Consider the following 15,488-nt stretch of genomic DNA (forward strand, 5'->3'; position numbering starts at 1 on the left):
GCTTTTCCTTATGTAACCTCAGTTTCTCCACAGCTTCAGTAGATATGACATTAAGTCCACTGCCGTTGTCAATTATCACATTGAGTGCCTTGCCCTTGTGTGCAACTCGAGTATGAAAAATGTTAGTTCGTCTCCAATCATCTTCCACTTGTGTTGTTGGAGTAGCGTGATTGGAAAGCATTCTGTGGACCACGCAAATAGGTAAATCAGAAGCCTGCACCCTCTCTTCTTTCCATTTCTTCACTGTCTTCTACCGTGTCTTGGTCTTCCAATAGATGATTCAGGTGCTACTTCAGGATTTAATTCAAAAGCATGCATAATCTTCTTCTCCTTTGTAGGGCATACTGCAGCAAAATGCCCATATCCTCTGCACTTATAACACTGCGGACCCTCAGTGCCTACTTTGGGTTTATTCAGATCACCATAAGTTTTGACATTGTTCATGCTACCCTTCACATTATTTTGCACCGGTGTAGGCCTACTCATACCACGCCATTCTTTCACTGATTTACTTCTGTTGAATGTTTCTTCTCTATCTTGCAATGCAAGTTGGTAAGCTTCATCTACTGCAAACAGCCTGGCAACATACATGTCCTTCCTAATATCTCCTCGTAGCCCCTTTAGATAGTGAGCAAGAGTTTGTTGATCAGTCTCTATAATCTGGCTCCGAACGGTCAAATCATGAAATCTCTCTGTATATTGATCTACAGACATGTTCAATCCTTGAGCCAATCCAAGCATGTCTTCATTTTGCATAGTTGCCTTTCAATTTTCTCCCCCTCCCGCCAGGTTTTTTTTAACTTATTTTCTTTACATCCTTTTATATTTTGTGGAGTTCTAATTTTGTTTTTCAATATAATATGTGAACTTCGATCTCATAATTTATAAATTGGAATTTTATAGTTTTACACATGAATTCGAAGTTTAAACACTATTTTTGGATAATTTTATAATTTATCCAAATGAAAATGTATTTTATTGTCTAAAGTTTTCAGATTTTAGTTTTTTAAAAAAAAAATAAAAAAAATATTTGCAAAAAAACCCAAGGATGGATTCGATACTTGCCGGGTGGAGAAACAACTCCTCTGAACCCTATCCAACTGGGCTGATCTCAGAAGCGAGAAATGGATTGAGATATTTATGGAGCAAAATCCAGCTCCTGCCATCTCTAATGAGCAGCTCCGCAACAGACCACTATTTGCTTTAATGCAAAGAGCTGCAACAAACAAGGCACCTTGGAGACCTAGAATTGAGTGTTAGATTTCTTTGTACGGTTCCTTCTCCTCCGCTGCATTCAAACAGGTAAAAACCCAAATGGTGAAATATTCTTGTCGTAAAAGATAATGGAATCTCCACAAATTAGTGAGAACTGAAAAGAATGCAGACCTGACATGGCATTCCACTTGTCTGCAAGTGCTTCGGTAATCTCCCCGAACACAATTCCTGGGTTACTCTTCCTCACATTCTTTTGTCAATCACAATAATATAGTTAGCATCCCCATAACAAGCAATGAACAAATCCTAACCAGAAATTACAATGGAACAGCAATTAACCCACCTCCCTTTCCATTTGCGAGAAGAACACGTAAGCAGATTTCGACCTCTTTGGTGCATTAGGATCCTTCTTAGAAAGATTTTGAGAAGAATATTAATCTCTATTTCAATAATAGATTATGCAGAGATTGATCACATATATATACAACTCTTGTGATAGAGTTTGTTACAAGCAACCGTAAATAACAGAAGAAGAATAACTGCCAGAACAGTTGGCTTAACTAACTTAACTGACTTTGATAACTGACTTTCTGTTATATGTAACTAATTATAACTAACTCCTTGGCTACGTAACCGTCTCTTCCAGTGATGGTTTATCATCCCCCCGCAAGTGAAAGGGTCTGGGAACAAGGCATAATTGAGATTTGAGGAACAAGAACCTTTCACTTGTGAGGTGTTTAGTTAGTAAATCAGCTGGCTGGTCTTCAGTAGGGACAAACTGCAGTTGTAATTTGCCTTTGAGAACTTGATCACGAATGAAGTGGAGATCAATTTCAATGTGCTTCGTTCGTGCATGGAAAACAGGATTCTTCGCTAGGTGATAAGCACTGATATTATCATACCAAAGGAGAGGAATAGCAGGAGTAGAAACACAGAGTTCTTGGAGGAGGGCCTGTATCCATATGATTTCTGCAGCAGCTAAAACCAGTCCGCGATACTCAGATTCAGCACTACTGCGAGAAACTACCTTTTGTTTGGTGGAGGACCAGGACACTAGATTGTCCCCTAAATAGACGAGATAACCACTCGCACTGCGGCGATCATCAGGTTGAGCACCCCAATCTGCATCTGTGAAACCTTCAATTGTCAGATGAGGTGAAGGACGGAGCAACAAGCCATCATGCAACGTGCCTTTGAGATAGCGAAGGATTCGTTTGACAGAGAGCCAGTGAGCTGTGGTTGGTTGTTGCATGAACTGGCAGGCTTTATTCACAGCAAAAGCAATGTCGGGTCTAGTAATAGTAAGGTACTGAAGAGCACCTACTATACTACGATACTGAGTGACCTCTTCCAAAGGAGCACCATCAAACTTGGACAAATGTTGCCCAACAGCGCCAGGAGTTTTGGCAGATTTGGTGTGAAACATTGCTGTGCGATGCAGTAAGTCAGAGGTGTACTTAGTTTGGCTTAGATGCATAGAACCTGCAAGATAAGAAACTTTGATGCCCAAAAAATAGGAAAGCTGCCCCAAGTCTCGTAAAGCAAAAACAGAATCAAGCTTAGTAATGAGGGAAGAAATCTGATGAGAAGAGCTCCCTGTGATGAGAATATCATCCACATAGATAAGGACGATCAGTGTTGTAGATGCATCAAAATGAAGAAACATTGAGCTGTCAGTTCTAGAATGATGAAATCCCCATTGTAGAAGAGTGGAGCTAAGTCGTTGAAACCAAGCTCGTGGAGCTTGTTTCAAGCCATATAACGCTTTCCTCAATTTACAGACTTTGGTGGGAGACTGAGGATTGACATACCCTGGAGGTTGAGTCATATAAACCAGCTCCTCTAACTCACCATTGAGAAATGCGTTGTGAACATCAAGTTGACGAATTTCCCACTGAAAACTGATGGCAACAGTTAAGATGATACGAATAGTAGATGCTTTAACAACCGGACTAAAAGTTTCAAAATAGTCGAGTCCAAGAGTTTGATGATAGCCTTTAGCCACAAGCCTGGCTTTGTATCTGGCTATGCTCCCATCAGGCTTGTACTTCAGCTTATACACCCACTTGCAACCGATTATATTAATGTCAGCAGGCTGGTCAACAAGGTCCCAAGTGTGGTTTTTATGTAGAGCAGCAATCTCAACATCCATAGCTTGAATCCAGTTTGAATCTTTGAGGGCCTGACTAAGAGATGATGGTTCTGAGAGTTTTGTAGCAGATAGATCAAAAATAGATTATACCATGCATCAATCTGGTGGTCATTCGTGGAGCTGGGACAGAAGCAGTATCCTGATCCTCAGCAATGGATGCAGATCCAGAATGAGATATAGGAGTAGATACAGAACTACTCATAAACTGTGTATTGTTGCTTTGAAAAGGTAAAGGAGGCTGTGGTGGTGAGGGAATGGTGTTTGGAGGTAAGGTACTGGAGAAGGGCAATATAGCAAGGGTGAAGACCTCGGCTGGTGAATCTGTGAGAGGAGGAGGTGTGGGGTGAAGAAATTTGGTTTCATCAAAGACAACGTGGGGTGTAACATATACACGTTCAGTTAGAGAATCAAGGCACAAATAGCCTTTGTTTTGGAAGTTGTACCCAAGAAAGATACATTGAAGCTGTATTGCAACTTGTGACTGTTATAAGGGCGAATGAAAGGGTAACACAGGCAGCCAAACACTCTGAAGGATTTGTACTCAGGAATTTTATGAAACAGAACGTGATACGGGGAGACATTGTCCAATACCTTGCTTGGCATCCTGTTGATGAGAAAAGTGGCTGATTGGAAAGCATATTGCCAGAACTTCATTAGTAAAGAGGCATGACCTAGGAGGGCCAACCCAATTTCCACAACATGCCGGTGCTTCCTCTCTACTCTCCCATTCTGAGTTGAAGTGTAAGGACAAGAGAATCGATGCAAGATGCCAGACTGTTGAAGAAAAGTCACAAACGTTCGATACTCACCTCCATTGTCAGATTGGAGACATTTGATAGTTGCATCAAACTGATTTTCTACAAGGAGTTTGAACTGTTTGAAAATTTGCAGAGCTTGATCCTTGGTTTGCAGAGGGTAGAACCATGTATATCGTGAATAATCATCAAGAAAAAGGATGAAATACCTTGCCCTGGACGTAGACTTGAGCATGGCAGGACCCCAAATATCAGTGTGAATTAGTTCCAAAGGTTTGGAAGCACGAGAGAGTGAAAGAGATGTAGGTAACCTGTGACTTTTGCCCATTTGACAAGAAGGACAAATAGAAGAACAGATGGTAGTTTTATTCCTTTCACAAGAAACATTACAGCTTTGCATTACTTGAGTTACAATGTCTGCAGCAGCGTGGCCTAGCCTGTGATGCCAAAGTTCCATTTTATTATGAACTAGACTGAGTCTATGGGGATGAATGGTGGAAAGATTACGAGTGCCAACATATGCCATTTTTTTGTTTCTATGCAGTACTGGAAATCTGTAGAGTCCATTCTCAAGCCTGCCTTGTGCTAGCACCTTCTTCGAATGCAGGTCCTTCACAGTAAAAGTATTGGCCCGAAACTCAATTAAGGCATTATTGTCTGAGCAAAACTTAGCAACACTTATCAGGTTGGCTAAGATAAATGGAACATGAAACACTTTTCTGAGTTGAAAAGAATGAGAATGAGAGACTAGCCGGTGGGAACCAGTGTTGGAGATGGTTAGATGCTTACCATTACCAACTGTGACTTTGTCTTTGCCTGTGTAAGGAGCAGAATTGGTGAGAGTTCCTTCATTCTGAGCCAGATGGTGACTTGCTCCAGAGTCGAGATACCAGTCATCATCGGCAGGATTATGTGAGGATGCAACCATGGCTGGTATATTATTTTGACTTCCAGTATTCAAAGAAGCAGTATTACTGTTTTGTGAGTTTTGATACGAGATATCAAAACGATGATAACAAACATGAACAGTATGACCAAACTTGCCACACAACTGACACTGTGGCTTATCAGAATTGGTTGAATTCTGTTTCCCAGTATAACCATACCTGACTCCACGACTACGTCCGTTGTTGGTGTAGTTGTTGGTGTTGGAGTTCTGACTGTATCCTCGGTTACCAAAGAATTTTCGTCCACCACCTCTATTGTTAGAGGAGGAGGCATAACAGGCAGTCATAAAAGAAGCATGATCAAGTGAGCTTTGTTGCTCAAGTCGATGCTCAAACGCTAGTAGCATACTATGGACTGTTTCAATAGAGATCTTGTCATCTCTAATGTTGATGGCAGTGACTACTGCATTGTAGTCAGAACCAAGACCTGCAAGAAGATTCATTACCTGATCTTGTTCTTGAACAGGTTCTCCAATGGCTGCTAGATTATCTGCAGCTCCTTTAACCTTCATGATGTAATCTATCATGGACGAAGATCCTTTTCTTCATGGATTGTAGTTTCAGTCGTAGTTGCATAATTCTGGCTTTTGAAGAAGACGAAAAAGTTTTCTCCAAAGCAGTCCAGGCAGCATGAGATGTATTATACCCAATGATTTGTGCCATGATAGTTGGTGTAAGTGATGAATATATCCAGCTAAGAATTGTTCGATCTTGTCTTCTCCAAGCGACAAAAGATGGATTAAGCAATCCTGGGCTTAACTCTTTCTCTGGACAGATGGCAGTGCCATCGATGAAGTCCTCAAAACCATTGGCAAAGATGACATTATCAATCTGAGATCTCCACAGGACATAGTTTGATCGATCAAACTTCACAGGCAGTGTATGGTTGAGCATTTGGTGAGTGGAATTGGGTGCCAGTGTAGTGCTTTGTCCAGAGCCAACTGGAATTGCAGAGGTAGACGAAGACTGATGATTTACAGAAGCCATGGCAGAAAAAGAATAAGGAGAGCTTCAAGCTCTGATACCAAGAAAGATTTTGAGAAGAATATTAATCTCTATTTCAATAATAGATTATGCAGAGATTGATCACATATATATACAACTCTTGTGATAGAGTCTGTTACAAGCAACCGTAAATAACAGAAGAAGAATAACTGCCAGAACAGTTGGCTTAACTAACTTAACTGACTTTGATAACTGACTTTATGTTATATGTAACTAATTGTAACTAACTCCTTGGCTACGTAACCGTCTCTTCCAGTGATGGTTTATCATTCTTCTTCTTCGGTTTCCTCTTCTTTTGGCTTTCCTCTCCATCTCTGCTTTTCCTCTTCGTAGTTGCCTTTGAAGATGAAGCCTCCCTTTTAAAATCTTTTTTTGTTGGCCATTCAATGGATATACATTCAAGCAGATGACCATATATCAAATTCTCTTCAATAGAGCATGAAGGAAGAGTGAATTGAAGGGCTTGCCTCTTTCTCATCACCACTTTCACTGGCATCAGATTCTCCGTCTCCAGAGTCATCTGTAGGAGAACCTCCATCATCCTTCCCAGCAACAAAATCTTCATCCTGCAACATCACCATGCTTAGATTTCGTTGCATAAACGTAAAATTAGATCTCAAACAGGATGGAGACGCAAAAAACTGTGGGAAAGATAATGGAAACAAGATGGGTGCAGAAAATGCTATCTATATATATGAAATTAACCCTACCAATTAAAATTCAGCAGCCATAAGCTTGCGGGAAATGCAGCATAAAATTATAAGAAAATAAAAGAACTTGCCTCGTCATCACTCTCATCATCACCAGCTTCATGCATAATGTGTGCAAGATGTGGATCGACAGCATCATCGCCATCATTCTGAAGAACAGCAGCCACTCCTTTTGTGGTTTGCATTTCTCCCAGGTTCATAATTTTCAAGCCCTTCCCACTGCATGTTTAAATGAAAGGTAAAGCCATTAAAAATGGAAAGTAGACTCAAACTGTTAGGTGATAACACACCAACCTTATGAAGTAAAAAAGATTATGATATTCATTCCTCTGGATGTTCCGAAAAAGATGCTCTTGTTCTGTTTTAAGTCTTCTAAGAAGATCAAAGTAATGCATATTTGAGCCACCAGCAGCATGCCTCTCAAATTCCACATAGTCAATCTTGTATGAAGAAACAGGAAGAAGAATTAAAATAAACATGTCAAAATCCATTTGGAGTATATCATATGCATGTTTATGAACAAATCAGGAACACATTATAGTTTGCTGAACTATACCTCCTCGTGAAGAATGAGTGTCGGAGGTTTGGGTAAGAAGAAGAAGCTCTTTTCGAGTGGGTACAAGACTCCATCTTCAGCTTTCAATGATGATTTCACAGCATAACCATCTTGACAACTACGGAATTTTCCTGGTCTAGTAACTTTGGCAGCAGACAATCCACGCATTATAGTGGTGAACACTTCATGAATAAGCCCCTATTATCCACAACACAAACAAATTTTATATAACTTATATCCTAAGATTAATTCATCAACTATGTCGCAACAGATGCTATTACCTTCTGAAAAAAGAAGAAAAGAAAATGAATAACACGTGAAGCATAATCACATCAGAATGTAACTGGGTCACTACCTTATAGGATGGTTCCAACTTGTCCTTGTACTTTGTGTACAAAAGATCTTCACTCATTGACAAGTTGCTTTGAACTACAAAGTCAGTGTCGAACTGTACAAAATAGAATAATGAATGGTAGCCAAATCATATGAACAAAAAAATACACTAATGTTCAAATGTAATACAATCAACAATACCTGTAACACGATATGTGGATACAGAGTTTGCCCTTTGCGGATAGGTGGATCAAGAGTCACAACAACAAAGGTGTGTGGTTGGTTATACTGCACAAAAAAAAATATTCAAGTTTGCATGAGATTCCATTAGTCATCAGTTTGCCATGAAAAGGATTGAAATCACACCAACACGTGAAGGCAAAGTATACAAGTTGAAGAAAGCCCTCTACGGTTTAAAGAAAGCTCCGCGTGCTTGGAATACCATAATTGACAGGTATTTTCAAAACAATGAATTTGTAAAATGTCCATATGAACACGCAATATATGTGAAGAAAGAAGCAGATGGCAGTATATTATTTGCGTGTCTATATGTTGATGACTTGATATTCACTAGCAACAATCCTACCATGTTTGAAAACTTCAAGAAAAGCATGGTACAGGAGTTTGAGATGACAGACATTGGTCTAATGATATATTTTCTTGGCTTAGAAGTAACGCAGAAAGAAAAAGGGATTTTTGTATCCCAAAGCGGTTACGCCAAAGATATTCTTGAAAGATTCAAGATGGAAAGCTGCAATCCGGTATCAACTCCAGTTAAGAATGGAGTAGAATTGAGAAAGAGTAAAGTTGGAAATGTTGATCCAACTTACTTCAAAAGCTTAGTAGGAAGCTTAAGGTACTTGACATGTACCAGACCGGATATACTCTACGGAGTTGGACTTATCAACAATATATAGAGACACCAGACCAGTCTCACTTGAATGCAGCCAAGAGAATTCTTTGCTACATTAAAGGAACAATAAATGAAGGTATGTTTTATACCTCAAGTAAAAACTTAATCTTGTTGGCTACTCGATAGTGATTGGGGTAGAGATCTGGATGAAAGGAAAAGCACAACTGGATTTGTCTTTTTCATGGGAGACACATCTTTCACATGGTCATCCAAGAAGCAATCGATAGTAATGTTATCAAGCTGTGAAGCTGAGTATGTTGCTGCCAACTTAGTTGTATGTCATTTAATATGGTTAAGGAATATGCTGAAGTTTTTAAGATTTCCTCAAAAAAGTCCTACAAAGATTTATATTGATAATCGATCAGCGATTGCATTAGCCAAGAATCCAGTGTATCATTAAAAAAGTAAACACATCGATACACGTCATCATTTTATCTGAGAGCATGTGAAGAACAAAGAAGTTGAACCGATATCCTGCAAAACAAATGATCAAGTTACAGATATATTTACAAAGCCATTGAAGGGAGAAATATTCATCAGATTGAAGTTCATACTTAGCATGACATCCCTTGATTGAGTTTAAAGAGGGAATTTGTTGTGGTAAACTCAATCAGCCACCTGCAGCCACCAACTACCACCTAATATCAACCACCACCACCTGCTGCCACCTACTATTAACCACCACCACCACCACCACCACTACTGCTACCACCTACTATCAATTTATGTATAAATAAGTTGTTAAGTTTATATTATTAAGTGTGGGAAAGAGAAGAGAGAAACACTAGAGAGAAAGAGAGGGTGTGTATTAAGAGTGTTTTGTTTGTATTTTGTAAGCTTGTTGTTTTGAAATAAAACCGTGTGTTTTATCTCCTCTAAATGTTCTAAAGCCACCACAAGTGGTTTCTCCCACCAACAGGAATGAGATAAGGAACCAACCAATGGCAAGTAGTGATGATGAATATGGTGCGATATTTTATGATGGAATTGGAGATATTCCATTTGTTTACTCTTCTAACAAATACAGCCTAGGGTTGAAAGAAAGAGAGCTCCAGTTCGTCTTATAATGACTAGACAAAAATGAACCGATGGAATGGCAAGGATGTCAATGTGCTCGTTTTTATACCTTTCAGTCAATTAGCTGACCCACAAGTGCTTAAATAACATCCATGTTCTCTGTAAATTCTCTTCTTTCATCATCTGTAGGTCTGGTCTTAGCTCATTGATCAGAAATAATGTGTTTACTTGCATCCTGACAAAACAGATGAAACTAAGCCTGATCCCTTTCTCCCCCCCCCCCTCACTCATTATATTAAAAGCTTATCTTAAAACCGTGTCCAGAATCCAAATATGAAGTTCACCTATAAAGTGTCAATCATGGGAATTCTATTTAACTATCTTGTGACCACCTCAGGGCATGCCAAAACGATATGTATGTTCTCTTTCTTGTGATGTCGTAGGCGTACTTACATGCCAAAACGATATGTATCTAACTCATTACTAACAGTCTGCTCATGAATTCAAACTTAACGGTGACAACTAAACACAATGGTTGCATGAGTGCATGAGTTGAAAACAATCATGCATCACTTGTATTCGCATTTCTAATGGCACCCTTTTTTTAAAGGGATTTACAACATGTCAAGCTCTAGTAAGGTTATTTGCTTTGCAATCAATTAAACCACATGCTTCATCACTTGTGAGGGCCATCAATTCCTTTAAAGTTTATTTTTTTTTTAATGTACTTCTCAAGCAGGATACTTAAATAGTGTCCATTATCCATCATTTACGGCTAAAACTAGTAATAAATTATTTAGTTGTATTTTTCATCTCCATCTAGATAAATTTAAGTTCTGATAAAACAATGTACCTTTAGAAGGAGTCATTTCTAACTAATTGGAGTTTGGCCAAACTAATTGTTATCATCTGATCATGCCATCATCTCCCACCTAAAAAAAAGGATAACCAAGAGGCTATGCTAGAGGCATGAAAACACAAACATACCCACCAGTAATTGGTTAATACATGGGGAAAAGTGGCAGCGTTGTTAACTATATTAATAGAATGTAGTTGTTTCTAGGTGCGGTTATTTGTTGATATGTTGATATAGGGAATTAGATGTTGTAAAGTCATCACATGGAACACTTGATAAAAGCTACTCCATTAGCCTATATGTTTATGAGTTGTTTTCGAACTCTTCATATCTAGGTGAATGGCCTATATCAATTGCTCAGACCAGTTGATTGTTGGTCATTATAACCTTGTTTTTACCAACAAAAAATTTTATGATTACTAATTTTTATTATTTTAATAAGTTATTCACACTAAGTGTGTTAATTTGTTGATCGATTGATTATAATTTGTTCATCTTTAAACAAATTGGTCCTACTCGACATGCTAATTTATTAATCAATCAATTGATTCTTCAATTAATATGTTACCTATTATTCATTCATTTCTTTCAATAAAAAAAAGACTATACTTAGAAACTTCATTTCAAGTGAAAGTAGGCAATAGCCTTGCAAATCACACGAAATGTGAAATTCTTAACTTGGTTCAACAAGAATCACATAAAGTGTGGAATTCTTAACTTGATTCAACAAGTTAAGAGATAAAGGTGTCAAAAGATAAATTAATAAAGATTAAAAAAAAAAAAGGTTTGTATAGGAAAGCTACATGTTGCAATAAGTGACATGAAGCAAAAACTTGTAAAGAAATTGTGTATATAGAGCTTGCTATTGTTTTCAACTATTAAATGACATATTTATAATATTATTAAGATCAAGGTTCACATAAAATATAAAACATATACAATCTATCTTTAGAAAATATGAATGTTATAATCTCATTCACTTGTTTGATCTTTTTAGTAGTTGTATGTGCTAAAACTCTAATTAGTAGTTGTATATGCTAAAACTCTAATTATATTGCAACATTTGTTAACATTAACGGCTAAAAACTCCAATTCTAAATAGAACTTAATCGTCGATCAATAAATTGAATCCTCAATCTATAATCAATCTCAATTATCTTCACTCGCTAAAAAACACAGAGTGAGTACTCTTATAGCGTGTTTGACATGTTGTTTGCTTCTGCTTTTATGTACTTTTCAAAAACATTAAATTGATTATTTTTTAATGTTTTTTGATGATTTATATAATGATATTAAAAATAAAAAATAAAAAATAAAATTTTAAAAAATTTATTTTGATGTATTTTCAAATAAAAAACTATTTTAAAAAAACACCATACAAATCAAACAACAAGTTGTTGCTATTTATTTTTTATATAAACAATGTCTCTGTCGTTTTGTTTTCAAGATCAAGTGTTTCTCTTGATTTGGTCCCTTCGAGATTAACTGTTTTTTTATAGATGAATTTTGGTTACTATTCTATTTAGTTTTGGTAATTTTTTCCTCGTCCTCCATCATCAATCTTCTCTTTTCCAAAAACAGTATAGGCCTCCAAAGCTCCAATTGCCTCAGAAACCCCACCATTGCTCAAAGGTTGGACTCCTACTTGAAAGCATGGAGAGGTAAACTCATCCAAGTTTTGCATCAAAAACCCTAAAAGGAGGTCAATCTCCAAGATTTGCCACTCACTTTAAATTAGTCAGATAAAATTCTAATAAAGACTACTGAAAGCTGAAAATGCAAAAGCTTCGCAATACTCCAACAAATACTAGGAAAGCTAAAATAAAACTTGAAACCTAACACCCAAACCACATTCCAAATTACTGAAACACAAATGGATCTGTTATTCTGTTGGACAAAACAACATGCAACTTGCCATTGCTTCTTTATGCCACTTGAAATAACATGCAGGTCCCCAAGCCTACACTCCACTCCATGTAACTTACATTAATATATCACCCATCATTCTGTAAGCACCAATTTCAACTTGCAAAATAACCAAATTGCCTGAGTGCAAGACTCGCAAATCAAATCATTGCAAATGAACGTGCATAGACATGTACTAAAGTTTGGGTGTATTACCCACCAACTTAATTATCTCAAATGTGTGTCAGCTCGTGTGGCAATCAAATCATCTAGGTTTTGAAACCATGGGTTTAGTTTTTCAATACTTTAAAAGTAGCCCAGAACAGTTGTCTCTAACTTTTATAAGCTTTCAGCATGCCTGGATCTGGAAGTTGTGCCCTAATGCCTAACTGTTATAGACATCAGAAGTGTTTTATGTTAATTCAAAACAAGTTCAATAATGAGCATGAATCAAAATATAACTTTCAGAAATGTTGCAAATAAAAGTCAGCTCCCCTGAATTTCTAGTGCATAGATGGTCCCATTCTCCTTGATAGTCAATGTACTAAGAAAAAAGAAGGGAACAAGGAAGCAGCAAAATGTGAAAAAGTCATATATCTAAAGACGTCGTGGAATTACAGATTCACTGCTATATCAACTTCAATTGTAGCTAGCATTTATGGAAAGTGAAAATTAATTCCAAACCTTCAGATGTACCCCTCAAAGAAATAGGTTTGTTGTATTGTGTTCACATGATACAAAATTCTATTCCTCTAGAGAGCCTCAAAACTGCTTTCTTTTATTTTTAAAAAGTCTCTCTCGTTTAGAGTAAACATAAACAAGAGCAAAGAAAACTACTGCGGACATAGACACTGAACCCCATGGAAATGGTGGGTCCTTGAAACAAACAAGCGATGCCTCCAATTCCTGGGATGCATGGTAAACCAGAGAGTGAATGGCATACATGTCGTGGTCAGAGGACCTCAAGTAATACAAAGCCATGTCAAAGTCCATATGTGACATTGCAGAAATTGCTTTGTCCAGCTTGTACTTGAACAGGTTCCATCTCTGAATGAACTGAACATGCTGACTCTGTTTAAGGAGTTTCCTGTCCCCGCCATGTGCTAAAATGGATTCAAGAACATCAACAACACTAGTTATACTGTAATTCAACGATGTCAACAGCACATTTCTACGAGCTGCATCTTTCTGCACGAATGACAGAGACGAAATCTCTGAGAAAGGCCCAAATGGAGTTTGTCCAACACTCCAAGTATAATCCACCAAAGTATTATTATGCCTTGGGCTCCAAGACAAATGGGTTGGTGACACTCCCCACATACTCTGTAGAATTGAACCAACAAGCGGTCTCTCAAGTACCCTAGTGTGCGTAAACATGTGACGACCATTGCAGCTATAATCACTCACAGTCTGTGTAGTCTTTGTCCTCACTGCAATAACCATATCCCTAAACGCAACAGATTGATGATACCGATCAAGCATCAGCAGTGTATTGTAATCCAAATCAAACACATAGACAGGCAGCACTCTACTAAAATCCTCCTCCGGGGTCCCTGCCACCCTCCTAAACTCCTCAGCAGAATCAGACAATATCTGATGCAATCTCTTTGAGTCCAAATATTCACTCACAATCAAAGTATAATTGTCAAACAAGAACCTAGAAGTATAGGAATTAATCGACCTAGAAATCGCAAACGAGCAAATTGAACACTGATCATAATTCACTTCATAATTCCTAAACGCCAAATTCTGATTCCCCAACAACAACCCACCTTCATTAGCCTCATCCATAAACGTCTTCTCAATCTCCTTCCAATCCAACCCACTCAAATCCTTACCACTTCCAGACGCATAAATATGTATAAACTCAACAATCAAAGAATTCTCAAAATGCACAGGAATTCTCAAAGAGGGCACAAGTAATACCTGATAAGCATTCCAAATCAACGATGCCAAGTCCGCTAACAATGCCTTATGTGACTTGGGTCGCCCGTGCATTGCTGTAAGAGGGTGAAATTCACCTCTAGGTAAAACCCCATCTCCAGATATAGCCGGTCCGTAATCGACAGGACCAGCAGATAGATCAATCCAAAGATACCTCTCTTTACCAGTCCAAATGGTTCCTAAGCATTTAGTAAACCCAGGAGACGGATCCCCTTCTGAATAACTATACGCATAGTTCTTTGATTGCGAACCCAGATTAATCAAATAAACATAAACCCCTTGCACAGGTTTTTCTCTATCAAAATCTTGCTTGATAATCCGATCAACTGTGTTGTAAGGGATGGAAAGGAGAGGTGATCGGAGGGAAGATGTACTTTCGGAAATGGAAGATTTAAGGGCTTCGGAAAGGCGAGATGAAAGGGTGGAGCCCGCGTGGGAAATTTCAAGGTGGGGGGAATGCTTGATGGAAAGACGGTGGGAGTCGGTGGTGATGACGTGGAAGTGGTCAGAGATGTGGGCAGTGGAGAGGAAGGATTGGAGGAGGGAGGAGGAGTCAGAAGGGAAGGAGGATCCGACGAGACGGATGTGGAGGGAAAGGGGGAGGGTAAGGGAGAGAAGGGAGGAGATTAAGGAAGGGATGTGAGGGTGAGGGGAAGAGAGGGAGAGTGATTTTTTGAGGGAAGAAGGGAGGGAGGGGAAGGAATCTTTGGTGGAAAGAGGGTCTACGGCGGACCGTTGAGAGAGGAAAGTGTCTAGGCCTGGGATTGGGGATGGAGTTGTGATGGTGAGGTGGATTAGGAGGAGGAGGAGGAGGAGGAGGAGGAGGGTAGTGGTGGTGGTGGGCATTTTGATGGAGCAGAGGAAGTGAGAAGTGGTAGTGTTTGATGGAGGAGCGATGAAGAGGGTTTGAGGTATCTTAGTAGAAGCAGGTCATTTCAGATTTTGAGCGAGTAGGTTTCGAGTCAATGGAGAACTTTAGTTCCTGTTTGGGAAATCGAAAGAAATTGTATTTTAAAATATTTTTTATTCAAAAAAAAAAATATATATATATATATATATATAATTTTTATTTTTATATTTACACATTTAAAAAATTAAGTTTCAATTATATTACCCAACACTCTTAAAGATGACGGAGTGAGAGGTTCTAGCCACTCTTAAGGGTATTTGACTATTTGGA

The 15,488-nt window shown here is 38.4% G+C and overlaps 2 protein-coding genes and 1 long non-coding RNA gene across 3 annotated transcripts; all 3 read right to left on the reverse strand.

The window, feature by feature from the left end:
* Positions 1–1,074: 1,074 nt before the first annotated feature.
* LOC140954828 (uncharacterized) lies at positions 1,075–1,627 on the reverse strand. Its single transcript, XR_012168338.1, has 3 exons — positions 1,559–1,627; positions 1,387–1,465; positions 1,075–1,288 (listed from the first exon to the last, which is right to left on the reverse strand). It is a non-coding gene; the product is annotated as an uncharacterized lncRNA (long non-coding RNA).
* A 213-nt stretch (positions 1,628–1,840) lies between these two features.
* Positions 1,841–8,313, reverse strand: LOC118031885 (retrovirus-related Pol polyprotein from transposon RE2). Its single transcript, XM_073405542.1, has 11 exons — positions 8,260–8,313; positions 7,875–7,961; positions 7,696–7,788; positions 7,341–7,538; positions 7,079–7,224; positions 6,856–7,003; positions 6,542–6,640; positions 5,716–6,035; positions 3,959–5,612; positions 3,458–3,848; positions 1,841–3,417 (listed from the first exon to the last, which is right to left on the reverse strand). Exons 1-11 carry the CDS (start codon positions 8,311–8,313, stop codon positions 1,841–1,843), a joined length of 4,767 nt encoding a protein of 1,588 aa, XP_073261643.1.
* Positions 8,314–12,943: 4,630 nt separating this feature from the next.
* LOC118031849 (uncharacterized) lies at positions 12,944–15,284 on the reverse strand. The gene has a single exon (XM_035036347.2). The coding sequence runs from the start codon at positions 15,152–15,154 to the stop codon at positions 13,127–13,129; it is 2,028 nt and encodes a 675-aa protein (XP_034892238.1). The 5' UTR covers positions 15,155–15,284; the 3' UTR covers positions 12,944–13,126.
* Positions 15,285–15,488: the final 204 nt, after the last annotated feature.

Source organism: Populus alba, chromosome 17 (genome assembly GCF_005239225.2).
Source record: "Populus alba chromosome 17, ASM523922v2, whole genome shotgun sequence".
Classification (NCBI taxonomy): Eukaryota; Viridiplantae; Streptophyta; class Magnoliopsida; order Malpighiales; family Salicaceae; genus Populus; species Populus alba.